General features: G+C 36.9%; 1 protein-coding gene across 3 annotated transcripts in view; it reads left to right on the forward strand.

Annotated features, from left to right (window-relative positions):
• Window positions 1-25,695, forward strand: part of NEDD4 (NEDD4 E3 ubiquitin protein ligase) — a 143,507-nt gene that overhangs the window by 90,419 nt on the left and 27,393 nt on the right. For all 3 annotated transcript variants that reach the window (XM_027971804.2, XM_027971806.2, XM_012181488.5), the window contains 13 exons: window positions 65-115; window positions 1,727-1,788; window positions 4,545-4,647; window positions 9,345-9,511; window positions 11,743-11,860; window positions 11,947-12,114; window positions 16,734-16,799; window positions 19,817-19,936; window positions 21,155-21,358; window positions 22,805-22,885; window positions 23,112-23,166; window positions 23,267-23,325; window positions 24,368-24,433. In XM_027971804.2, the coding sequence (XP_027827605.2) occupies window positions 65-115; window positions 1,727-1,788; window positions 4,545-4,647; window positions 9,345-9,511; window positions 11,743-11,860; window positions 11,947-12,114; window positions 16,734-16,799; window positions 19,817-19,936; window positions 21,155-21,358; window positions 22,805-22,885; window positions 23,112-23,166; window positions 23,267-23,325; window positions 24,368-24,433 (1,320 nt within the window). The remainder of the gene's footprint in view (window positions 1-64; window positions 116-1,726; window positions 1,789-4,544; window positions 4,648-9,344; window positions 9,512-11,742; window positions 11,861-11,946; window positions 12,115-16,733; window positions 16,800-19,816; window positions 19,937-21,154; window positions 21,359-22,804; window positions 22,886-23,111; window positions 23,167-23,266; window positions 23,326-24,367; window positions 24,434-25,695) is intronic.

Below are 25,695 nucleotides of genomic sequence, written 5' to 3' on the forward strand. Positions count from 1 at the left end.
ATCAAAGTTTTCCAGAAAGATCAAGCATATTACTAATGTTAATTTTTTCTTTTTTCTTTGGTAGACAAGAGATGATTTCCTAGGTCAAGTGGATGTTCCTCTTTATCCATTACCGGTTGGTATAGATGTGCATGATTTTACTTTCTAATGTTTATTCTTTTTATTTTAATAAATCCTTAACATATACACAATATAGTAAATGTAAATATTTGATTTGTAAAGTGTATACTGCTGTTAATTCTTGAGCCTCTTATTTTCTGAAAACTTCTCAATTTTCCATTTTAATTTTAAGATTCCCTTATATGAAACCCAGTAGGAAATAGAGATGGGAGGGGAATTTGGGGGAGATTGAAAATACTATATGTACGGCTGGGTCACTTTGCTGTGCACCTGAAAGTATCACAACATTGTTAATTGGATATATTCCAATACAAAATAAAAATTTTAATTTTTAAAAAAAAGGCCTAAGTGAACTTAAAAGGTATGACAAGAGCCTGAATTTTTTTTAAGAAAGAAATAGAGAGCCCCTGAAGTTGGTTGACATCATGAAAGCATTGTTTGAGGAAGATCAGTTTGAAAATATTTTACTGAAAACTAGACTGGGGAAAGCTTAGTTTCACAGAAAGAAACTGATCAATTACAACAACATGGGCGTGAAACTGAATCTGGACCAACCATACAGCAACAGAAGAAAACAGATTCAGGAGATATTTCATTACATGATATTATTGGACCAGGAGTTCAAGTTGAAAAAAATGAGATAAGGGTGGTATCTCAAGCAAAAAGAGTAGGAGGAAAGCTTTTTTTTTTTTTTTAAGATATGGTAAGTTTATTTTTGGCCATATTGCAATCAGTAAAAAACAAGAAAAATGAAACTTAAAGCAGGCAACCGAAGAGGTATAAAAATAAATTGTGTAGGGAAAAAAGTCTGAAAGGATTGAGAGTTATCACTGCTGAGGTAACTGCAGAATCTCTGAGAAGGATGGGCTGTCCAAATGAGGGGGATGAAAGCGCTGAAGCCCAAACACTGAAAGTTCATCGGTGTGCTTCTGTCAGAGGAGAAAGAAGACAGACCAAGAGAATACAGAAAAGAACCAAGTGAAATGATGTTATGAGAATTTAAGCGTTTCTAGATGTAATGGGTAGTTTAACAATGTCAATTGCAGCAGAGAAGTAAAGAATAATAAAAACAAAGGGCTGTTGAACTTGGTAAGAAAGAGAAGTACTAATTCTTGATCAATCTTTTCAGATGTTTATGGTCTCTCTACAGTCTTTAGACATCTCTACAGTCTTTAGACATTGCAAACTTTTAATAATGAATTTAATCCAGTCTTATTTTCCAAGCTGCTTACTTTTTTTGTTCTCCTAGAATTGCCTCTGTGGTCTAACCATGCCAACATTTTATTGAATACATACTCCATATTCTTTTGGGGCTTAAACACACTAACCATTCTCTAGTGTTTTTCTGCTTTTACTCTCCTTTTGGCTTCACAAACACCTGCTCAGATAGTTTTATACTGACTTGTGCTGCCAGGAGCAATTCCTACAGTGCAGGAAAGTGAAAGTACTGTCAAATCACCAATTGTAACCATTTAATAAGCTAAATCTACTTTTTTTCTGACTTCTAACTTCAATTATGCCTTAATTCATAGTTTATGAATATTCTTGAAAAGTATAAATTTTTGTTGTTATAGATATATCTTGAAAACCCACTGTTTTATTCTAGACAGAAAATCCAAGAATGGAGAGACCATATACCTTTAAGGATTTTGTTCTTCATCCAAGAAGGTCAGTAAATATAAAATAATAGCTTATGAAGGTTTTTTAAAAAATCATTATACTTTACAGTAGCCCCTTTGGAAAATCAGTTTAAACCTTTGTAAATAAGCTACTTTTCAATATTAGTTTTTTAAAGCTTTATAGCTGTTTCTGATTAAAAAGTAATTTCTGGTGATCTAGTGGTTAGGACTTCGCCTACCGATGCAGGGGGTGCAGGTTTGACCCCTGATCAGGGAGCTAAGGTCTCACATGCCTCACAGCCTAAAAACCAAAACATAAAACAGAAGTAATATTATAACAAATTCAATAAGGGCTTTAAAAATGGTCCACATCAAAAAATCAAAAACAGTTATATATGCACAGTACAAAAATTCTAAAGAGATAGAAAAGTGATCAAACCCCTTCTCCCTAATATTTATCAGACTAGAAGAATGAAATATGTCATTACTTTATATGTATTTTATATCTTATACTGTGTGTAATTTTGTCATACTGTGTCTTGAAAAATTGCAAACATCAATTTATCTAAAAAAAAAATACTTAGGGAGTTCTCTGGTGGTCCAGCGGTTAGAACTCCATACTTTCACTGTCATAGCCTTGGTTCAGTTCCTGTAGGGGAACTAAGATCCCCTAAGCTGCATGGCACAGGCAAAAAAAAAGAATCCAACTTGATACAAAAATATTTTCAAGGAAGTATAGCTACATTTTGCATACTTTCATTTTAAAAAAATTTCAGAAAACTCAAATATTTAGAGAAAATAACATGAGCAAAGACTGTAATTTACAACCCAAATAGCATGTTCATAATTCCATTTTCCTAAACTGAATTACTTGATTTTTGTCAAAAACTTTTAAGTTTAAGCTTTAAGTAAAACCCCTTTTGATCTTCTGTACCACATAATCTAGTAAAATCTAGTTAAGACATGTATGGGAATTTACTGACAAAAAGGTCAAAGTAAAGCTGAGGAAGGACATCTGTGCAAAACTATTTGTTTTCTCTTTAAAACTAGAAAATGCAATTGAACTTAGTAAAATTTTTGATTAAAAAATTTTAATATTCATTGTAATATAAATTTAAATAAAGGGAACAGTGGTCTTTGTGTTCATATTTACTGTCTATAAGAGAAGTCACATTTAATTTCTGTAGAAGTCATGCACTGTGAGTCTCTTTTCTTGCTTTAATTTTGAACTGATTGTGACATCTGTATACCAAGAATAACTAAATAGTTCTTCTCTTATTTGGTTGCCCTAGTAACCTGCTTTTCAATTTGTTGAATGCTTTCTGGTGTCTTTATCTTTAAAACACTATAACAGTTTACATCTTCTGTCTGCAGTGGGTATTGCTGCAAGTGCAGAAAGAGTTTTATCCAACTACATTCTTAGATTATTTTTGAACATCAATAAATTTAAACCCACAGGCTTATTATCTAGTTGGAAAAATATAATAAAACCTATCATTGTAGAGAAACTCTCCTATAAAATATTACCTGAGTAAATTTTCTGTATCTATCTTTTATAAGAAGTCATAGAGTGTTCATACCCCCTTAACTATGGAGGCACAAGTCACATTAGTGGTCTGGAAATAAGCATCGGGGGCTTACTGACCAGTCAGGGAAGGACACTTTCCAAATCCATGAGAACTGTGTAGAGAAGAACAACTAAAAAGATTAAGAGAGGCATAGGGGAGTGCCTCTTGAAGACAGGAGGAAAGATTAGGACCCTTATGTTTTATTATATGTGTCTTTTTGGATGAAAAATTATCCAAAAAACCAATATAGAAAACTATGACAAGCAAGGATTTCCTAAGTAAACAGGATGCTGTTATAGAATTGGTGGGGGCAATAGACAGAGTTAGGTCTTAAGTTAGAATCTTAAGAAAGACAGGTTTAAAAAAAAAAATTGAATGGGGGGACTTCTCTGGTGGTCCAGTGGTTCAGACTCCGTGCTCCTAATGTAGAGGGCATGGGTTTGATCCCTGGTCAGGGAACTAAGATCCCACATGCTGTGGTTGTGGCAAAAATAAATTTAAAAAAATTTTTTTAATTAAATATTACTACTCTGGGCAGCAACCCTTAACTTAGACAACTCATTTTTCAAAGAGGTGGTATGAGATACAGTATGAAAGTAGATTAGATAAATTAATATATGACAGATTCAAACAGCTGTCAAAGACATTAGGTTTCAGATAGTTATCGGACCTTGCTCTCTACTTTTTTGTTATCTTATACAACAAGGCTAGATTATTATCCCTAAAGCACATCTGTGAGGATGCCTTTCCCTATCCTCCAAATTCTATGCAAAATAAAATCTAAAAGTTCTACTTCACTTAGACCTCATCAGCTAGACCATTCCCACCTCCTTTATATACCCTGTAATTCAGCCAATCTCAGCTACTTCCATTTCCTTAACTGTACCCCCAGTTTCCCATCTATTTCCTTATTTTTGCCCTCTTCTCTACTCTTATGCCTTTCCCTGACTGCCATAGGCCAAAATCCTCCCCAGTCTTCTAGCCCAACTCACATACCAGCTTCTCTTTCAAGATCTCTCTGATCTTTCACTTAAACTTCCATAGTTCCTTATTTATCTCATAACAATTATTTATTTATGGATGTTTCTTTTTCTCCACCATCTAGTCCTTTTGCTTCTGCATTGAAGCTTGTCTTGAATCTCTCCTAGTAAGCTAGTAGATGTTCAATGAACTCTTATTGAATGAATGGTTTTCTTCCTAGTGTTAAATTGTATGAATTATTATTTTCTTTCTACAGTCACAAATCAAGAGTTAAAGGTTATCTGAGATTAAAAATGACTTACTTACCTAAAACCAGTGGCTCAGAAGACGATAACACAGAACAGGCTGAGGAATTAGAGGTGAGATTTTATAAATATTTGGTTAAACTAAGAAGAAAAATATCCAATTTCTTATTTTACTATACTCTAAAGAAAAAATAACTACTTAATAAAGTTAACTGTGTGCGATAAAAATTACTTCCCTAGACATTTGTTTATTTTACCCAATAATTTGTTAAACATTTCTTTCCTCTAAGGATATTTCTGTGAAATGAATGGCCATTACTGATGGCATTCTTAAAGCTTAAGGAATAGAGATTACAATGTTTATAAATGAAAGCATTTGTTGTAATTAAGTCATTATTAACTGTTTCTAGTTTTTCAGAGTTTTCTAAAACCATGTCATGTGCCCCCTCTATTAAAGTAAGAACACAATTTATTGTTTGAAAGTTACATATATGGAAAATTTGAAGATGCTAATTAGGAACTCCTTTATGAAATGTAATTCCTGTTACTTTTCCTGTCACAGTTGGGGTGGGTGTGGGAGGGCTCATAGAAAACGAGACTAAGAGAGAGAGAGAGAGAGAAAATTCAAGTGATCTAATAAAAAGCCACATTTATTGGGGGCCAAAAGAAGTTAACCATCTTCATGGGTGACAGGATAAGAGGAAGTCCAGTCAAGGATTTGGGCAGAGCCACCTGCATTTGGGGTAAGTGAAGAAGAGGCAGAGAACATGTATTTGGAACAGAACTGGACAGGGACTTGGAGCCTGCAGTCCTAGTCGCAAGCTCTGCCACTTGTGAGCTGAGTGACCATGTGAGTCTCAACCCTCTCTGGACTTCAGGTTCTTTCTTTGCGGAATGACAGGATGGACTGCTACCCTCTAGGCTTTCTTCTGGCACAAAAAATTCGTGATCTGAAAAGGGAACAAAAACATTTGCCTCCTGAGGTTCCCACTTAACAAACGTTGCCATCAGAAGGTAGCAGCTTATTCTAACTACACTGACTGAAAGCACCCTTTGTTGTGGCATGAGTTTGCTTTGGAGGGGTTGTGTGTGTGCTTCTTCCTCAGTAGTCATGCTTTTTTGATTGAGGGTCTGCTAAAGTTTCCAGGAGGACTGTCAGGATGAGGGACCCTTCCCCAGGGCTGGGCTCTGCATCACACACCCAAACATCTTGAGAAAGTTTGATAACAAGCAGTGCTTTTGTGACAAAGATTTCTGGGAATACTTATATATGCACTAATGAGATTTTACTTTGTAGGGGAATCTGTAACAACAGAAAGAAAGAACTTTTTTCTTTAAATAGGTAGCCTTATTACTCTGGTGACCAAGGAAACTTAACATCCTCTCTCGTGTTTAATGCCCTTATTTGATACCTTTTTTTTTCTTTGTAGTTTTTCTGTGATGTGTCATATAATAATCTTTTTTTTTCCTTAATTTAGGAATTTATTGAGTAGAATTTTCTCTCTAACTGGCATTTTAGTGCACAGGGAAACCTGAATAATGGAATTCTGTTTGAAATGAAGGATGTCTGCTATAAAGAAAGAAAATTCTTTATTTAGTAACTTAAAAAAATTTTAACAGCATTTCATTATTTGGTAACCTGCTCCAAGTTTTGCCCACATGCGTGTATCACAGGTACCTTATTCACAGTTCAGTTTCTGTGGGTAGAGCTGCTTCACTTCATTTTGTGGTCTCATGTCTCAAGTTTGAATTCCCTCAGAATCCACCTTATAATTTCAGTAGATGTAAGCATGTAGGAGTTTATTTATGAAAGGCCCTAGGAATTCAAACACATGAATCTGTGCTTATTTATCTTCTGTGTAGCTAATGACCAGAGAAGTCTTGTCTTTGACATCTGGTTTGTGACTGAATATATAAAATCCTACCATTTAAAGAAAACAGTTGTAATTTTCAAAAGAGGCTCACTCTTAGGCAGTATATACCCTAGTAGGATAAAGTTTGGTAAAGTGTGACTGTAGTACATAATTATGTAATTTTTTTTTGTACCCCTGTAACTTTAGGTTTAGCTCTATGTATTTTATGTGGTTACTACTACTATGTTTGCTGTACCTCTGAATGCTTTCTTTTTGACCACCTTCGACTGTTAAATTGTGGGCAGTTGCACGTTAGCTTTGAGATTAGTAATTAAGTAACATACATTGATCCTTAGAAAGTTATTTTGTGAAGAATATTAGCTGATACATGTTTAATAGGGAGGCATTCTATACTGAAAATGAAAACCCATTCTTTCTAAATAACATTCATATTTAGAAATGGGTAAACAAATGGCTAACTATACTTCTCCCCTGAACTGAAACAGGTTTTTAAAAAATAGGCCCTTAATTAAATTAGTTTTTTTCCCCTCCAGAAGTTTACTTGAGGAACATAAATTCAATAAAAAGAACTTTAATAGAGAAATCTTTTAAGAATATTCTAAAGAAATATTTTTGGTACCATTTTCCAAGCTCTGAATATTTTTATAATCCTCTACAGCAGTAGTGAGGACCTTTTTATTAATCTGCAGAAAAATAATCAGTGACCATATTTTTAAAAATTGGTCCTTTTTTCCCAAGAGAGTGAAATGTGAAAATGCAACTCACATGCTTTTAAAATTGAGACCAGAGAAATAAAATGTGATTTGATATGTACAGACTGATTTTTAGATGCATAGATCTTCTGTCATAATCATTTAAAGGAAAGGAAGTGAGAGAGAGAAGGAAGGTAAACATCAATGGAGAGAAAAAGTAGAGGGAAGGGAGAGAGAATGGAGTTCCTGGCAATAAAAAGAAATAAAATTAGCAAGATGTCAGTTCCTATAGAAGAGATAAAAAGGAAAAAAAATAAAGAAGGAGAAAGAGAAGGAATCTGTTTTGCTTCCCATCCATATCTCTTCTCCTGGAATAATTTTGTCTGTGTTCCTCTCTCCTGTGCCTCACCTTCCATTCCACCTCAGTCTATAACCCTCTCCTTGGAACTAGCCAAAGATCAACCCTACTGCAGCCTCATCCTGTTCTGTCTGCTGCCAGAAAACGATCATTTTCTTCCCGAGGTCTCCCTGACCCTTTCTGTTCAGACCCCACTTTCCAAAAGAGAATGCTCTTATATCTTCTAAACCATCAACTGGCTGGCACAGGAGTCCTCCAGTGCTAGATCCCCAATGTCTAGGTAGAAGAAAAAGACTCTCTCTATATTAAGGAAATTATTTTTTACCTATTATTATGGTACGAAATGTACCAAATATGTTCCCCAGTTTGTCTCTCTTTAGTTTTATTTAGTAGTTTTTGCCATGTACAAATTTGGGGGATTATAAGCAAATCACTCAGCCTCTTTTAGGCCATCTGGGTTTGATGTCATACTTAATGCTTTTCTTTACTCTTAGAATATACTTTTTTAATATCCTAGATTTGTTCTAATACGTTCTGGTTTTACTTTGTAACATTTTAAATATTGCTCAATCTGGAACATTCTGGTTATAAGGTATGAGGTAGCAGTGCAAATAATTTTTCCTTTTTTTTTTTTCTAAGTAATTTGCTTATCTTCTTACAGATTTGAAATGCCTGTATCATATACTGAATTCTATAAATTGGATTCTCTTTCTTAGCCTTCCAATTCTAGTAATTAATTGTGGTTTATGGTGTGTTTTATCTGATAAAGTTTATCTTCACTCTTCTTTTTTGGAATTGTGCTGATTATTTTTGCTTGTTTTTGTTTCTATTTAAACTTGAAAATGGCTTTGTCATGTTATTTTTAAAAATCCATGGTGTAGTCTTATTTAAATCTTGACAACTTTATAAATTAACTTGAGGAGAATTGATGTCTTTGTGAGACTAAATCTCCCTAGCCAAGATCACATTGTCTTTTCATTCACTCAGGTCTTCTCTTGTGTACCTTTTAGGAGAATTTTAAAGTTTTCATTGCTAGTTTATTTATACTTCCTAACCATATCGGTGTTTAGCAGACCTTTTACTGACTGCCTTCTCTGTTTTGAGGTTTCTTGTATAAAATCATGTCATTAACCCTTACTGCTTTTTTCAAATAGTTCCTTACTCTAACTACCCTAGCTAAGGTTTTTTGTATGTTTGCCACTTGCTAGTCTCAGAGGAAATTTCCAGTGCCTTCCTAGCATATAAACAAAACAAAACTTTCTTTCTTTGGCTGTTTTATGACTTGACCAAAATGCCATTCCATGGTCCAGAGGAGAAAGAGAAAAGTCAGACCAGAGAATCATAATGTCTTTTCAATCACCATTTCTAAATCATTTGCCCTTCCCTATCACGCCTCTGCATGTTTGACCTTCATACAGCAATTTTTTTCAGGTTTCAGAGAGTTATTTACTTCCACCATTAACAAGGAGCTTTCTCTCTTAGAGAGACAATGCTCAATAAGACACGATCCCTGTTTATAATTTAGAGAATAGTGTAAGGTTGAACTATGCTTCTCCATTTCTTAGTGTCTTCCAATGCTGTTTATTTTAAAGTTTTCCAAGTCCTTTTTCTCCTATTAGACATGTTTTAAATTTTTTCAAGCAAAATCTAAGTGTTATCATTTTGAAAAAAAAAAAAAAAACTTCATTATCATCAGATATTCCTGGTAGGTGTTAAGAGTTAACAGTGTGCTCATTCTGTCTGCATAGTTTCTGAAACTGGGTATGCTCAATTTCTTAAAATTTCCTCTAGCATAATTTATGGGCTTTCCAGGTGGTGCTAGTGGCATTAATTTATAAGGTTAAAAAAATTAAGCATAAACTTAATTGTCACCATTCTGTTTTTCAGCCTGGCTGGGTAGTTTTGGACCAACCAGATGCTGCTTGCCATTTGCAGCAGCAACAGGAACCTTCTCCTCTACCTCCAGGGTGGGAAGAGAGACAGGATATCCTTGGAAGGACCTACTATGTAAACCATGAATCTAGAAGAACACAGTGGAAAAGACCAACCCTTCAGTACGTGCTGGTGACTTTTGTGTTTGTAATCTGAATACATTTTGACCACTGATTTCCATTTTGAAGTCATGACTCAAATGGATTCATAATAGTATGGGAATCCAAAGACTGTAAGAATACTAGGATTTTTTTTATGGTGCAGGGCATAAAAAGTGCTATCTTAGGGGTTTGTTTCTTAAAATGATTTGATAGTATTAAAAAGTATTTGAATTACAAATATCACCCTTCTGATTGCTTCTTTAATTTTAATGAATTGTCAGTTATTTCTGTTTTAAATCATTATATAGCCACAAAAAGAACATTTTTCATTCTAGACTGATTTAGAAAATCTTGGAGATTTTTTAGTTACTAAAATATAATGAGAAGTTGATTTCTACAGCACAGTGTTTTTAAAATAGAAATTATTTATAAAATATAAAGGACTCAATAATAAGTTCTTTTGTTAAACACCCATTTGCCAGTCTGGTCAATGTGTACATAATTTCTGATGTATCCAAATCAAGGACAGAATGGCCTTTCAGGTATTCTGATTTATGTCTCCTCAGTGATATTTTTGTTTTATTATCATCAGACTGGTATTTATAAATGGGGCTTTCCATGTGGCATTAGTGGTAAAGAATCTGCCTGCCAGTGAAGGAAATGCAAGAGATGTGGGTTCAGTCCCTGGGTCCGGAAGATCCCCTGGACTAGGAAATGGCAACCTGCTCCATTATTTTTGCTATGGAAAATACCATGGACAGAGGACCCTGGTGGGCTATGGTCCACGGGGTCACAAGGAGTCAGACACACTGAGCAGCTGAACACACACACATGGTTCAAGCACTGTTGTTGTTGTTTTTCCTTAATTTTGGCTGCATTGGGTCTTCACTGCTGCACACACACGCTTCTCTTTTTCCAGCGTGAGGGCTATAGAACACATGGGCTCAGTAGTTGTGGCGCTCAGCCTTCTCTGGTTGCAGCATGTGGCCTCTCTATTTGTGACACACCAGCTTAGTTGCCCACGGCTTGTGGAATCTTAGTTCCCTGACCAAGGATTGAACCTATGTTCCCTGCAATTGGAAGGTGAATTCTTAACCACTGGACAACCAGGGAAATCCCCAAGCACTTTTGTAGATGTTTTCTGTTCTCAAATACTTCCAAAGCAAGTTGATGATCCAGCTGCTTTGTGTCACAGAGGCATTGATCTCTGTAGAATAGCATACAGATTACAAGACTGAATGCATGATAAAATTCTGAAACATCTTGTTGTATATCTCTGTATTGTGGCAAGCCTAACTTGAGCAGAATCACATTTCTTTCACTGTGGTTGAAGTTGCTTTCAGCCAGTAAAAATCATTTATTTAGGGGGAAAAATGTATGAGGCATTCCCTTAGGACCACTATGTTTTCTCCAGCAACTGTACAGCAAGAATTGGTCTTCTGAATATCCTGGGCTTATATGGTATTAGGTAAATTAACAGTAATCTTGTTATTAAATACTTATACAGAATTCTTGATCTTATGGTCTGGCTGTATTAAACATGACTAGCTAGAGTAGTATAACTAGTGAATGACTGCGGAAAGGATATGCAGTCTGATTTACCATGCCTTTCCTAAATTCAGACACTCCTTTACTACTGTCCTTTCTCAGGACAGGCCCATTACTGTATATGATCAAAAACAGATACCATTTAATCTATAATCTAATAAGTTTTTAATTATGGTATCCTTATACTATCTTGCCTTCTGCCTTCTGCATTCATTCATGGGAAACTACAGGGAAGACCCTTGGCTTAAGATCAGTTCTAGAAAATGTTACTTTCTAATTCATGAAGATGTATATGCAACTCTTAAAAAGCTTCTGTTTTATGAACTTTCTAGAGCTACTTCAGATTTTACTCTTATAATAACGTGGTGGAATAATAATGTAATAAAATTACTTATGCAACACTCAGGTGTTCATTCATTCAGCAGATATTTTTGAGTGCCCATACACATGAGACATTTTCCTAGGTACAGTGATGAATGAAAATATTGTGCGTGTTACACATTTTCACAAAAACTTTTAACTCCATAAGGTACTCTGAAGGTACTGTTGTGCCTACAGCTTAACTTGAGCGTGTTGAACTAGCCTTTGGGCCCAAACTATAAATTCTGATCTAATATGGATACTTTCTAAATGAACCTAGAATTTTTAGCTATCATTTTAACTCTCTTCAGGCACGGGTGATGGCTTTTACATTTCTAATGCAGGGACAACCTAACAGATGCTGAGAATGGTAACATTCAACTGCAAGCCCAGCGTGCATTTACCACCAGGAGGCAGATATCTGAGGAAACAGAAAGTGTTGACAACCGCGAATCTTCTGAGGTAGAAATCATTTTCTTGTTCTTGTTGGTAGACATATGTTATAGCAATTGATTCAAGTATGTAGCTTAAGCTTCTGTTCATTTTAGAACTGGGAAATTATAAGAGAAGATGAAGCCACCATGTACGGCCATCAAGCCTTCCCTTCATCTCCACCATCAAATAACTTGGATGTCCAGACTCATCTTGCAGAAGAATTGAATGCCAGACTCACTGTTGGTGGAAATTCAGCCACTGGCCAGCCAGTATCCAACTCAGTAAGATGCTTCTTAGATTTTGGTGGTGCTTCAGGATTTTATATTTTTATATATAAGTATTATATATGTATTTTATATATAAATATATGTGGACTTTCCTGGTGGCTCAGTGGTCAGGAATCCGCCTGCCAATGCAGGAAGTGTGGATTTGACCCCTGGGTCAGGAAGAGCCCCTGGAGAAGGAAATGGCAACCTGGGAATATTCTTGCCTGGGAAATCCTATGGACAGAGGAGCCTGGTGGGCTACAGTTCATGGGGTTGCAAGAACCAGACATGACATAGCAACTGAGTACGCACACACACACACACACACACACAAACATACATTATTCCATTCAATATCTAACCTTTACATAAAAGGTTGTCTTTTTTCTCCATTTTTGTTGGGATATAATTGACATAATACATTGTGTTAGTTTAAGGTGTACCACATAATGATTTAATCTATATATTGCAAAATTGTAAGTTTAGTTAATATATAATACCTCGCAGTTTTTTTCTTGTGATGACAAAATATTGTCTTAAACTGCACATAATAATGTGTAAGGGACTGTTGTACTTTACAGTATGGCCATTTTCAAATTTCCTCACTAACAGTATGGAGCAGAGTTGTGGAAAATCCAAATGGTCATTGGAGTCTAAATATTCATTACGTAAATCAATGCCCTCAGCCACAGACTATCAGGAACACACTTGTAATTGAACAAGTTGAGTTTATTATTCATTTCAGCAAGGGGAATACAAACCATGAACATCTTGGTAATAGTATGTTATGAAAGACTTAAAGGATTTCAACTTGTGTTAGGTGATTTTCAGGAGGGTTTAAGGAAGCAGGACCTCATATTGGATGCTATCAGGAAGCAGGGATAATTCTGTGATGTGGTGTCTTAAATCTTATCTGTAGCAAGGCTAAAGCTATGATTAGCAAAAGCAGCAGTCACTTGTATCTGCCAGGATAGGGAGATATTTGGTATCTTGTGGCTTGGACAGTGTTCATGTTTTGCTGTGTTTAGGCATGATTACAAAGTAGTCTTGGTTTTGTCTTGAATTGTGCTGATGAGTGCCAGGCCAAGTCCTGGGTGCTGGGGTTACTCTTCTCCTTTTTAGGGATACCACACATGTCACTAACACATATGTGAAAAAGAGCTGATATACATTGACTAAACAAGGAGATAGATGACCTTCTCACTCCAGAAGCCACTATAAACTTGCTATCTCTGGGGTCCAAAAGCCAGTATTCCAACATACACTCTCCTGATGGGACCCTTGAGGCTAACTCTCCCGTCTGTATCAAAGGAGACATTTCGATGGAAGACAAGAGGTGTCCAAGGATATTGTGGTCATTTCCTTTTGGAATTCTGCACTTTCCTTCCATTAGTAAATATGGAGGGCTGACTACTTACTGGTTATACACTGATTAAAATATCTCTAGAATACAGTTCACCTGTCTGTTTAAGTATTGCCCATGGCTGCTTTCACAGTAAATTAACAGAGACAAGAAAGTCAACAAAAACTACTTACTATCTGGACCTTAACAGAAAAATTTGCTGACTTCTGTTTTAGCACCTTTCTCATGATGCTTCATAGACAGTTTTATGTAAATGTCTGTGTGAATATCCAAGAGCAGATAGGCCTGCCTGCTCCCTTCCCCTCCTTTCTTCCATCCATCTATCTTCCATTCATGTCATTTCGTGTTTTTGTTTGAGGAGTGGGAAAGATCAGTCAAAGACTTAAAGGATGAGCTATATTGATTTTCTGGTGACATCCTATTCTCTTTCCTCCTGTTATTTTTATTTTTTTAATTACTAAAGTAATAGGTGGCATCTATACAATGGCATACTATGCAGTCACTGAAAAGAATGAAGTGTCTTTGAATACATATGTTTTATGGAACAAAGAAATATTGCTCAGTGGAAAACTGAGGTATTGAGCAGTATGATTGATGTGTTACCATTTATAAAATTATTTACATGACAGAATAAATATGTGTATCATATTTCTTGAAAACTAGGTAACCTTGCTCAGCTCTGAAGAGAGAAACAGGGTGAGCAGAGCATATATCTTTTGTACCTTTCGAATTTCTTACCATATGCATATTAATTCAAAAAAGTTAATTTATTATTTTTAAAGTATTGTATGGTCATGGTTAAAAATGAAACAGTACTGAGGTGTGTAAAATAAAAATCAAGTTTTCCGTCTTACCTCTGACATATGCTCCATCAGTTGCCATTAATGGTTTGGCATATATTGTTTTTTAAATTTATTTTATTGAGATATAGTTGATTCACAATGCTGTATTAATTTCTGGTGTACAGCACAGTGATTCAGTTATATGTATACACACATTCTTTTTCATATTCTTTTCCATGGTTTATCACAGGATATTGGATATAGTTACCTGTACTATACAGTAGTACCTTCTTGTTTATCCATTCTACATTTAATAGTTTGCATCTGCTAATCCCAAACTCCCTGTCCATCCCTCCCCCATTCTCGTCACCCTTGGCAACCACAAGTCTGTTCTCTATGTTTATGACTCTGTTTCTGTTTTGTCAATAAGTTCATTTGTGTTGTATTTTAAATTCCATGTGTAAGCGATATCATACGGTCTTTTTCTCTTTTATAATCTCTAGGTCTGTCCATGTTGCTGCAAATGGCATTATTTCATTCTTTTTTATGGTTGAGTAATATTTCATCATGTGTGTGTACACACACACACATACACACACACACATGCACCATATCTTTTTTTGTTGTTTTTTATTTATTTCTAATTGAAGGGTAATTGCTTTACAATATTGTGTTGATTTCTGCCATATATCAACATGAGTCAGTCATAGGTATACATATGTCCCCTTCCTCTTGAAATTCCCTCCCACCTCCCATTTCATCCCCTCCCCAGTTGTCACAGAATACCAGTTTGATCCCTGAATCATACAGCAAAATCCCACTGGCTGTCTGTTAGATACATGATAGTGTATGTTTCCATGCCACTCTCTCCATTCGTCCCACCCTCTCCTTTCCCCTGCTCCTCATGTCCACAAGTCTGTTCTCTATGTGTGCTTCTCTGTGGTGCCTTGCAAATAGGTTCATCAGTACCATTTTTCTAGATTCCCATGTATACATGTTAATATTCAATATTTGTATTTCTCTTTCTGACTTACTTCACTCTGTATAGTAGGCTCTAGGTTCATCCACCTCGTTAGAACTGTCTCAAATGCATTCCTTTTATGGCTGAATAATACTTCATTACATATATGTACCGCAGCTTCTTTATCCATTCATCTGTCAGACATCTAGGTTGCTTCCACATCCTACCATTGTCAGTGGTGCTGCAATGAGCAGTGGGGTACATGTATCTTTTTCAGTTAATAGTTTTCTCAGGGTATAAGTGGTTTGGCATATATAGTCTTAAACATTTTCTGTGTGCATAAAGATGCATGCACACATATTTGTATATCAGTTTTTTAGCCTGAGATCATCTTGCACACACTTTTTGGTAACTTTTTTATGTACTGTATCATAGACAGTGGACCATTTCAGTTAATATAGAGGTGCTCTTTTTATAACCACTACCAACAAAATAATCAGACATCATTCCCTTGTGCAAGTAACGTTAAGCTGTTTCTCCAGTTTTCTTTGATGGACTTCAGATTGTTTACACTTCTTTGTTCTTGTAAACAATCCTACAGTGGCTCCTCTGAATTAAGTCCTACATATATTATAAATGTTAATGTCATTAAGTAACAAAACTAAAATATTTCAGAAAGTGACAACAGCATGCATAAATAAGCACAGGAAAGAAAAAATACTGGATTTCTAGGAAACAAGTAATCTTGAATGTCCAGAGGGTGGCTTGTGAGGTAAGAGGGCTGGAGTCAGCCCTGGAAGCTCACTGGAGCTCTTCTGGAAGCTCACTCACATTGTGTTCTGTACTGTAGATTTTACCCTACTGACAGAAGAAGTCGTTGAAGGGCTCTGAGTGAGAGAATGGTGATGAAATCTGTGCTGCAGAACGCTCTCTGGCTGCAACTCGTGGTATGGAGAGCAGATTTAAGCAAAAAAGACTTGCAGCAGTCAAATCTGTTAGGATATTGCCACAGTAATAGTCAAAGTGACAAGTGATGAAAACTTGAAAAAAATTTTTTAAAGTGCAAGGGAAATGCATTTGAGAGCTTGCAAAGAAATAGAATGAGTAGGATCTGGTGACTGACCTGGCCGTAAGGGACAGGAGGGGAGAACTCAGGGGACTGACTGCTGTCTGCATCGGGGCGGCAGCTACTGGCCTCTTAGGCTGCCCACTGAAGACAAGGAATACCTGAGAGGGAATGGATTTGAATGGGTGTGGACAGGGAGAAACAGTCCAGTTTTGAACACAATAAAGGGCTCTCTGTTAGACATTCAAGAAAAGGTGTCCAAGAGACGGTCTAGGACTCAGGGGGAGAATTGTGAGCTGGAATTTGGAAGGTGTTTGGTGTTGAGCAAGGCTGAGAGAATCTCCATGTGGGTGGAGTGGGTGTTCATTTTTCTTCCCCATCACACCCACCCCACTACCTTATCTGCCATTCAGAGACAAAGCAGAGACCTAAAGTTATCATTGTTCTTTTTTTATATATAAGAATCATTCCAGCAGAAGAGGCAGCTTGCAAGCCTATACTTTTGAGGAACAGCCTACACTTCCTGTGGTAAGTTTTAGCCCCTCTCCTCAAGTCTCAGTAAAAATATAAGACTCAGCAACGTTTTTTTCTTTTTGGAACACTGAATGTGAACGTTTGCTCCAGCATAGTATCTGGGCTCTGGGGGATGAGGTTAGGGGAGGGGAATGGGATAGGTAGGCCCCTTAAGGACAAAACACAGAGAACTGTCTCTCTCATAGTGAGAAAGCCAAGTCCCCACGTGCCGGTGGCTGTGGGTGGCATTCAGGCTTGGCAGGTGAAGTGCTGTGCAGGCTGGATGTATTGCATACTGATCAGGACTGTGGTATCCAGGGGCCTCTGCTCTGTGCCCAGCCTATTTGTCTTGCAGCTGTTTCGGCCCCAGACATGAAGCTACATCAACAGCTGGTCATATGGGCGGGTGTGCGCACGTGTCGGCAGGCTCAGCAGCCAGGATGGAGTTTGTAAGCCTCAGTCTTGTTTTCCAGGCTGCCAAACCATCCACTGCCTCTTCAGTAGCATCTCTAGCCATGACCTTGACTAGAGCTTAGACTTCATAGCTTCAGGATTTTTAGTCTCCCAGCCTCCATCCTCTTTCTGACTCAACTCTCACCTGGGTTTGAACCCTGGGTTGGGACGATCCCCTGGAGAAGGGAACAGCTACCCACTCCAGTATTCTTGCCTGGAGGATCCCATGGACAGAGGAGCCTGGTGGGCTGCAGTCCATGGGGTCACAAAGAGTTGGATACTACTGAGCGACTTTCACTGCTTTGAGTTTGTCTCTTCCTCATATGGTCCCCACTTATTTTTTAAACCAAATGTAAATGTCCAGGCTCCTGGCCCCTTGAGCTTCCTCTATCCGTTAGCCACCTATGGACTACCCCACCACCACCACCTTCACTCCTGCCTGGGCTCTTTCTTCCGAATTGTGTTCCTATGAATTCTCTCCCCCACTTGGCATGGCCACCTCACTTTTTTCTACCAACAGTTTGTGATTTTGAATGGCAGCCTATATGTTAATTTTGAAAAGTCGGGTTTTTTATTCACTTTTATGGGGGTTCCAGCAAAGGAATTCACAGGCTCAAAAGGCCTTGAATTGGCTGATCCATCTAAAAAGGTGGCCCTGCACCCAGAGAGGAACATGGGCACTGTGCGGAGGAAGGAGGTAGGGGCACCCACCTGTGCGTTTGGCCCAGTCGGTATCAACCTTCAACACGAAGGTGGATGTCACAGGAAGACTGCCCTCCCTAGCCTTCCTCTCACTTAGTGCCCCGTGTCTAGCCATCTCCACTCACCTTGTTGTTCAGTTGCTCAGTCATGTCCAACTCTTTGCAACCCCATGGACTGTAGCATGTCAGACTTCCCTGTCCTTCACCATCTCCCAGAGTTTGCTCAGACTCATGTCTGTTGAGTTGATGATGCCATCCCATAATGCCATGATATGTCATCCTCTGTCCACTCACCTGGAGCCACTTAAACTTAGATCCCTGGGCGTCTCTCCCACCGCATTTTGCATTGTCCTCTATGCAGTGAAACTGGTGAATTTCTGATTCACTGACAGGCACTCATCCAAGAAACACTTTTAAGTGTACCAAATGAGCTACAGAATCTAGAGATGATTTACATTTTATGTACTGGAAAACCTGTTTCCATGCCTTTTCCTTCTTAATACATTGATTAGAGATTTCTTTGCTTTCACAAAGCTTTCTTAAGGTATAATTTACATACCATAACATCCATCCATTTTTAAGTACACAAATGAGTTTTAGTAAATTTATACAGTTGTGCAGACACTACCACGGTCAAGTTTGAGAACACTTCCATCACCACAAAAAGTGTTCTTAATCCTAATACCTACTCTTAGCCCCAGGTGACTACTCGTCTGCTCTCTGTTGCTAGTTTTGCCTTTTCTAGGAATTTCGTTTAAGTGGAATCATACAGTATGCCATCTTATGCATCTTTCACTTACTACGATGTTTGTGAGATTTATCCCTGTTGCTACATGTTTCAGGAGCTCATGATAGTCCATCATTGTAGATGTGTCTACACCATTCCATTTATCTACTCACTAGCTGTTAGACATTTGTAACGCCGGGCAACTTTGAATTCCATTATTTTATAGACTCAGAGCTCATTACAACTGTCAGCAATGTACATCTACCTCTGTGTATCTACAGAACAGTGTACCTAGTGAACAGACTAGTGGTCATAGTTTTTATATTAATATGTAAGACACATTAGGGAACCAGGCCAAACGTTGAAGAGTCTAATCTAACTCAAAAGACAAAAGGAAGGTCGGACCTGGACTGTTTTCAGTAAACCTGGAAAACTAGACCTCTTTTGTTCATTAGCAATAAACTACAGTAATCAGCACTTCCCCAGCCTTCACAGAAAGAAAGCAGGGGTAACTTTTGACTTGGCACATATGGGTGATAATTTCTATGGTTTGACTACCTGTGTTCAAATCTCAGCTCCATAATAGCAATGTTATCTGTTAGGAAATTACTTCCATTTTCTAAAACTACAGTTTTCTCGTAAGTAAAATGGGCCAGTAATCTTAATTATCTCATCAAGATTTGTGTGGCGGTGAAATGGCATGGTCTGTGTGAGAGCAGTAAGTGGTTGTTACCACTCGCGTGTTGTTATCACACTCATCATTATTGTCTGCTCTGTTGGTTTTTTTTTAAGTGAAATTCTGTGCACTTTAAAGTATGGTTTAAAACATGATTTGTTTTAAAGAGGGTTATCAGTGAAAAAGGAGATATGGTCCTTTAAAAATGATTCTTTCTGGGAGCTTTCCTGATGGTCCAGTGGCTAAGATTCCATGCTTGCAATGCAGGGGAACTGGGTTCAATCCTGATTAGGCAACTGGAGCCCACATGCTGCAGCTAAAAGATCCTGCATGCAGCAACCAAGATCCCGTGTCCTACAGCTAAGGCCCAACACAGCCAAATAAATAAATATTTTAAAAAATAGTAATGATAAAATACAATAAATAAGAAGGATTCTTTCTTATTAATATTTAATTCTGTTATTCTTCACTGTAGCTTTTGCCTACTTCATCTGGATTACCACCAGGTTGGGAAGAAAAACAAGATGAAAGAGGAAGATCATACTATGTGGATCACAACTGCAGAACTACTACCTGGATAAAGCCCACTGTACAGGTACCCTGCAGTCTGTTCATTATGGTGTTTTCTTAGGTAATTTAAACCATCATATTTCTATGGGCGCTGTTATAATATACCACTTAGTAGTAGATGCTGGATACTTCTAATTATTTTCTGACATTGGTGCTGTCTGTCATTTCCTGCAGATCTCTAATATGTGTGAGTCATTACTGGTTATTAGGTAAAATAAGTCCATTTGGGACTAGGAGGACAAAGTAAATGATCTGGTTTACTGGGTAATTTTGTAATTTGAATGGTTAAGATCATTATTTTGCTAAAAATAATCTTGGTGATTAGCATCTATCAAAGAACTTTGTCATAATGACACTGCGTCCTTGGCAACAGTTTGCCTTTTGTATTAATAATATTTCTTTGTAAGTAAGCATTTAGCAAAATGTCACAATTTCTCTTGAGAAATTTTTTAAAACTGAAAAGTACAGAGAATAATATAGTAAGTATCCATTTTCTTAAAACACTTAATTTACCACCATTAACAGCTCACCGTATTTGGTTCTAGATTTTTTGTTTTTTAAAATACAATACAGAGGAAAAGATTTTATCTTTTAATCAAGCACTTGACCCTGCTACCCAGAGGGAAATATCACTGTGAGCTTGTTGGGAATTCTTCCTGCCTATTTTATGTACTTAGTAGAGAGCTAAACAATGCAAAATATTATTTATGTCCATGTGTCAAATTTAACAAAGATATTATGTAATTCTAAATATTTTTTGCTCACTATTGTTTTAAAATCATATCATGTTGGTTTATATATAGATCTAGTGGGTTTTTTTTTTTTTAGCTGCCTTTTATTTTATCACAAGAATATATTACATTTCAGTTATCCATTTCTGTAGTGGCTGTTTGCCATTTATCTTGTCTACCACCATTTGAACCCATTTTTCGTGTGGGAAATTCCCACTCTATGTGAGTCTTTGGGGTGAGCAAAAAACAACCTTCTGTAGTTGTCAGTGCGGCTTCCCTGCAACTAGGGTTAACAGACTGTTAACCGCATCTTACTGCTCAAGAATTAGCTGAGAAATTTTAAATTGTTTTAAAAACAAACTTTGACAAAGCACTTTATTGGAGAAATGAGCCTCCAGTCTTTAGGCCTGTTTATAAGTGTGTGTGCTGTTTGCAGATTCAGTTACCTTTTTAACCACAGCTATTTGTATGTTCTCTGTAAACATTACTACATAATTGAATTAATGTGCTAGGCCACAGTGGAGACCAGTCAGCTGCCGTCAAGCCAGGGTTCTTCTGCAGGCCCTCAGCCACAGGCCCCCGCGAGTGACGCAGCACAGCAGGTGACCCAGCCATCTGAAATGGAGCAAGGATTCCTCCCCAAAGGCTGGGAGGTCCGGCACGCACCAAACGGGAGGCCTTTCTTCATTGACCACAACACCAAAACCACCACCTGGGTAACTTCAGTGGTTTCCAGTTTAAATTTGTAATAACAATAACAATCACTTACGTGTAGTTCTTGATAATCTTTGTAAGTATACATTAATACAGGCTTCCCTGGTTGTTTGGTTGGTAAAGAACCTGCTTGGAGTGCGGTAGAGACCCGGTTTTGATCCCTGGGTCCAGAAGATCTCCTGGAGAAGGGAATGGCTGGCTACCCAATCCATTCCTAGTCCTTATTTAAAAATATGTTGAATTCTTAAGAGTATTATTTATATTCAGTATATTTATACCTATTTTTAATATCGGGGGGATTGTTAAGGCTATACATTTACTTCCTGTTTGCAGTGGGCTTTTGTTTTGTTTTTTGGCCATGCCACATGGCTTGTGGGATCTTAGCTCCCCAAGCAGAGATTGAACCCATTCCACTCTTCAGTGAAGGTATGGAGTCCTAACTACCAAGGAAGTCTTGTGTTTCTTGTGTTTGCAGTTTTTAGCTCCCTAGCCATAAATGCCCAGGAAGATATTTAGTCATAATCATTTCCCTTTATATGAGGCCTCTAGTTCCAAAGTACTTTTGAATCCATACCTCATAATATTCAGAAAGCCTTATGAGCTAGGTAGAATAAGTATTTTTATTTTAAGATAAGGCTTAAAGTTGTTGAGTAGTTGGTTCACCACTAATAGAAAAACTACTGAAAATTATCAGTAAATGCAGAGATTTTGATTAATAAATTATTTAAAAGTTACCAATATGCCTAAATTAAAATTATATAATACATTACTTAATAAAACAATATTGAAATGATAATATTTAAATAAATCCAAATAAATTAAATTTTGTTCTTTCTTTCAATAATTTGAGTTGGCTTTAATAACCTTTTTGAGCTTACCTTCTTATCTCTTAAAATTAATAAATTAATATATAATAAATTAACAGCTTAGCATCTGTCTGGGTACCAAAAAGCATGTTCAAGGCCTCAGAAATAACATGTGCTCCAGCTTTATGTCCACTCTTACACCAGTTTTTATTTAGAGAAGAGCCCTGTGTAGTGACATAATCCTTAAAGAGTGGGCAAAATACTCTAAATGGTTTTTGTGAAAGAGCAAGTAAGTTAATACGGATCCTTCTCAAGATCTAATTGAATTTTTTTTAATTAAAAAAGAAAAAAAATGTTTTTGGCCTGCCGCAAGGTATGTAGAATTTTAGTTTCCCAGTCAGGAATCGAACCCATGCCCCCTGCGGTGGAAGTGTGGAGTCTTAACCACTGGATTGCCAGGGTCCCTTAGAACTGAATATTGTAGCCTATGAAGGAGAGATTTTAGATGAGAACCTATTATTTCATTGAGTAAGCAAATGAAAGTGAATTCATTGATATTAGAAAACATAGTAACAGATTGACTTTCATGATTTTAAAGTTTGTGTGTATATATTGTTTTCTTTATTTACTCTACCAAAAAAGGAAGATCCAAGACTGAAAATTCCAGCTCATCTGAGAGGAAAGACATCACTTGATTCTTCCAGTGACCTGGGGCCTTTACCTGTAAGTTTATAGAACTGTTACCCATCTAACTTGACTGTCTCAAACATTTGTATTTCGGAATGAAATAGTTCTTTCATAACTATAATTATTATTGTTGTTGAAGTGTTGATGTCTTCTACCAAGAATGGAATATACAAATTAAATCGACCATATAACCAAAACCATTTTTCTGCCCATACACTGAAAACCTGTTCCTAATATAAATGAAATATGTTCTTCATTATAGCCAGGATGGGAAGAAAGAACTCACACTGATGGAAGAATCTTTTACATAAATCACAGTATGTACAGTGTGATTTTTTTTCCCATTACATTATCTTTTGTAATATCGAATTTTTTGCATGAGAATAAAGAACCTCTTTTTTTCCTCTCTTTCTTCAGATAGTAAAAAAACACAATGGGAAGACCCTCGTTTGCAGCATGTAGCAATAACTGGACCAGTAAGTCCCTTTGTATCAGCATCCTCTGATGGGGTTGTCCTCTTACTTGTGTCTTCAAGGACAGATGATGAAGGGTATAGCTCTAAATAAAGGTGTTGAGAGGAAAGCACATTTGCAAATCTCTCCTCTCCCCACCACCCATACACTCGGTCTCAGTTATTTGAAAAGGGCATTTAAAGTAGTTACCTTTACTCTACACAACCACCTTGGGATGCCAGTGAGCAAGAAAGTTAACTCAGTGAAGCTAACTCAGTGAGGCTGCTGTGCTCAGACTAGTACTTGAAATAATCTGAAAAAAGAATGCTGGAATCCTCAGCAAATCAGATAGGAACCAAGAGTGTATCTGATGAGAAAGCCGACAGTGCCTTGTCAAATCAGGGTCATGTCTTGAACTTTTTGGTTGAAATCATTGTAAATACTGGTATATAAGACATTCATATTTAAAGTACAAGTATTACTATGTATGAATGTTTATACTACTCTTGAATCAGATTAATGATAGGAAAATAATTTTCCTCTTTTATATAGCTTCTTTTTCAGGTTATAATTGTTTTCTAATTCACAAAAATAAGTAAAATTGAAGATACAATTCTTTTAGTTTACTCTTGTGACTCCATGTTTAGTCTTTTAAAGTAATGGATAAAAAAGGCAACTCCTCAGAGTTCAAGGAAAAAGTACATTTTTCAAATTGTTCCTTTAATGGAGAAATCACTTTGAAAGTCTTTTTAGAAATGGAAATTTTCATTTCTAATATTTCTTTACTTGGAAGACATTTCTGTTTCTGGCCTATTGCATTTCAAGAATACTGCATGATGAAAATTACAGCCATAAGAATTGCTGGATACAATTTTATCTTAAACAGAGAAATTAAAATTTTTTAAGTTTTATATTTCTTTTTCTTTGAATTAAACTTTTCTTTCCAAATATTCTCTTTTAATGCCTTTAACTTATGTTCGTAAAATACCCAGAGGGGAGTTTTTTAAATTGTTCCAGAATAAAACAACTTAAACCTTCTTTATTTTTCCAAAATTTTTAACTCAAGGCAGTGCCCTACTCCAGGGATTACAAAAGAAAGTATGAGTTCTTCCGAAGAAAGTTGAAGAAGCAGGTTAGTGATACTTATAATGAGTTCTTAGGAATGTTTGTCATATGGGCTGAAAGCATGGGAAGTACATTTGAAAAAGTAATAGACAATTTATTATATATGAACAATTTTGCATAGCTTCTTTTAGGGAAAGGATGCTTATTTTTTGAGTAGCTGTAATATATGATTAGAGTCTAGTTATTTTATGTCTGTATTTTTCAATATATCTTGCAATAGGGAAAATAGTTTCAAAAATTTGCTTTTGAAGAGCTCCAACTTGATTTCCTCCTGGGTTTGTGGGGTTTGGGTTTTGTAGAAACTGAGCAAGAGTAACTCAGGAGATTATCCTGTGGCCTAGATTTGCTTGTATAGGAGGACTCTCTGGATTCTGCTTCTGCTTGGACTCTTGTTTTCCAGTGTTATTCATTCTTTACAACTTCATTATAATATATCTCTGCATAATTTGAATGTACAGCTGTGATTGGAGCAGTCCTCTTGTTGTTTATCTCCTTTTGCTTATCAGATATATTCACAACACTTTTTCCATCACCACAAATTCAGTGTGTTTGGAACTAAATCTGCCCATCTATTTCATTTCTATTAGTTATGACAGTTTTTTAAGTAATTGCTTTTTTAAAATTGAAAGAGCCTTTAAGTTCCATAATGCTTTACAGTTTTCAGAGGTTTCATACACATCACTTCACTTCAGTCGCTCAGTCGTGTCCGACTCTTTGTGACTCCATGTATCGCAGCACGCCAGGCCTCCCTGTCCATCACCAACTCCCGGAGTTCACTCAGATTCACATCCATCGAGTCAGTGATGCCATCCAGCCGTCTCATCCTCTGTCGTCCCCTTCTCCTCCTGCCCCCAATTCCTCCCAGCATCAGAGTCTTTTCCAATGAGTCAACTCTTCTCATGAGGTGGCCAAAGTACTGGAGTTTCAGCTTTAGCATCATTCCTTCCAAAGAAATCCCAGGGCTGATCTCCTTCAGAATGGACTGGTTGGATCTCCTTGCAGTCTAAGGGACTCTGAAGAGTCTTCTCCAACACCACAGTTCAAAAGCATCAATTCTTCGGCGCTCAGCCTTCTTCACAGTCCAACTCTCACATCCATACATGACTACTGGAAGAACCATAGCCTCGACTAGACGGGCCTTAGTCGGCAAAGTAATGTCTTTGTCTTTGAATATGCTATCTAGGTTGGTCATAACTTTTCTTCCAAGGAGTAAGTGTCTTTTAATTTCATGGCTGCAGTCACCATCTGCAGTGATTCTGGAGCCCCCAA

Source organism: Ovis aries, chromosome 7 (assembly GCF_016772045.2).
Source record: "Ovis aries strain OAR_USU_Benz2616 breed Rambouillet chromosome 7, ARS-UI_Ramb_v3.0, whole genome shotgun sequence".
Lineage (NCBI taxonomy): Eukaryota > Metazoa > Chordata > Mammalia > Artiodactyla > Bovidae > Ovis > Ovis aries.